At 51.0% G+C, this 828-nt stretch overlaps 1 protein-coding gene across 1 annotated transcript; it reads left to right on the top strand.

The window, feature by feature from the left end:
• Positions 1 to 129: 129 nt before the first annotated feature.
• LOC104270252 (zinc finger and SCAN domain-containing protein 2-like) lies at positions 130 to 745 on the top strand (the record flags this gene model as incomplete). Its single annotated transcript, XM_009864559.1, has 1 exon — positions 130 to 745. A coding segment is annotated over exon 1 (616 nt), but the record flags the coding sequence as incomplete, so codon positions are not given.
• Between the last annotated feature and the right edge of the window lie 83 nt (positions 746 to 828).

The following is an 828-nucleotide window of genomic DNA, read 5'->3' as shown; positions in this document are numbered from 1 at the left end:
CGGGAGTTAGGCAGCACGGTACTGGTAGGTACTGGTGGAGGTGGCTGCTCTTAACACAGATCAGATGAGCCTGTTTTTCTCCGAAAAGCTCGGGAGCCAAAGAGTGGGGAGAAGAAGGAGTCCTGAGCCATGGAAAAGGTGAGGGAGAAGGTGGAAGAGAACACAGCAAAGGTGAAAGAGGTCAGAGAGAAGCCCCAGAACATCGGGGTGGAAACAGACCATGAAGTTCAACATGAGGATGATGATGAGCAAGGTAGCCGAGAAGACTTGTTTCAGAGAAGACCTCACAAAAGCACTTTCAAAGGGTCGTATGCTGAAAACAAGCGAGCAGCTCACAAAAGCACTTACAAAGGGACGTATGCTAAAAACAAGCGAGCAGCTGGAACCCAACCAAAGAGTGACTTCAAACAGAACCGGTACCCCTGTAGAGACTGCCAGAAGATCTTCACAAGGAAGAGCAACCTGATCCGTCACCAACGCATCCACACAGGAGAGAAGCCCTTCAAGTGCCTGGAGTGTGGGAAAACTTTCATCTCACGCTCAGCCCTCATCAACCACCAACGCACCCACAGAGGAGAGAAACCCTTCAAGTGCCTGGAATGCGGGAAGAGCTTCATCTCGCTCTCAATCCTCATCAAGCACCAAAGCATCCATGCAGGAGAGGAGTCGTTCGTCTGCCCCCACTGCAAGAAAAACTTCACCAGAAATTGTAACCTCTGGAGGCATCAGCGAGCCTTACACAAAGGTAAGTTCTCCTTGGAGGGCCTTTTAGAGTGAGATGTCGCCTGTCTTGGTGAAGCTGTGAGTGGGGATGGGCTGGAGAAGCAT

The sequence above is a fragment of the Apaloderma vittatum genome, unplaced genomic scaffold (assembly GCF_000703405.1).
Source record: "Apaloderma vittatum isolate BGI_N311 unplaced genomic scaffold, ASM70340v1 scaffold15722, whole genome shotgun sequence".
Classification (NCBI taxonomy): Eukaryota; Metazoa; Chordata; class Aves; order Trogoniformes; family Trogonidae; genus Apaloderma; species Apaloderma vittatum.
This window is presented reverse-complemented; position numbering and strand designations above follow the sequence as displayed.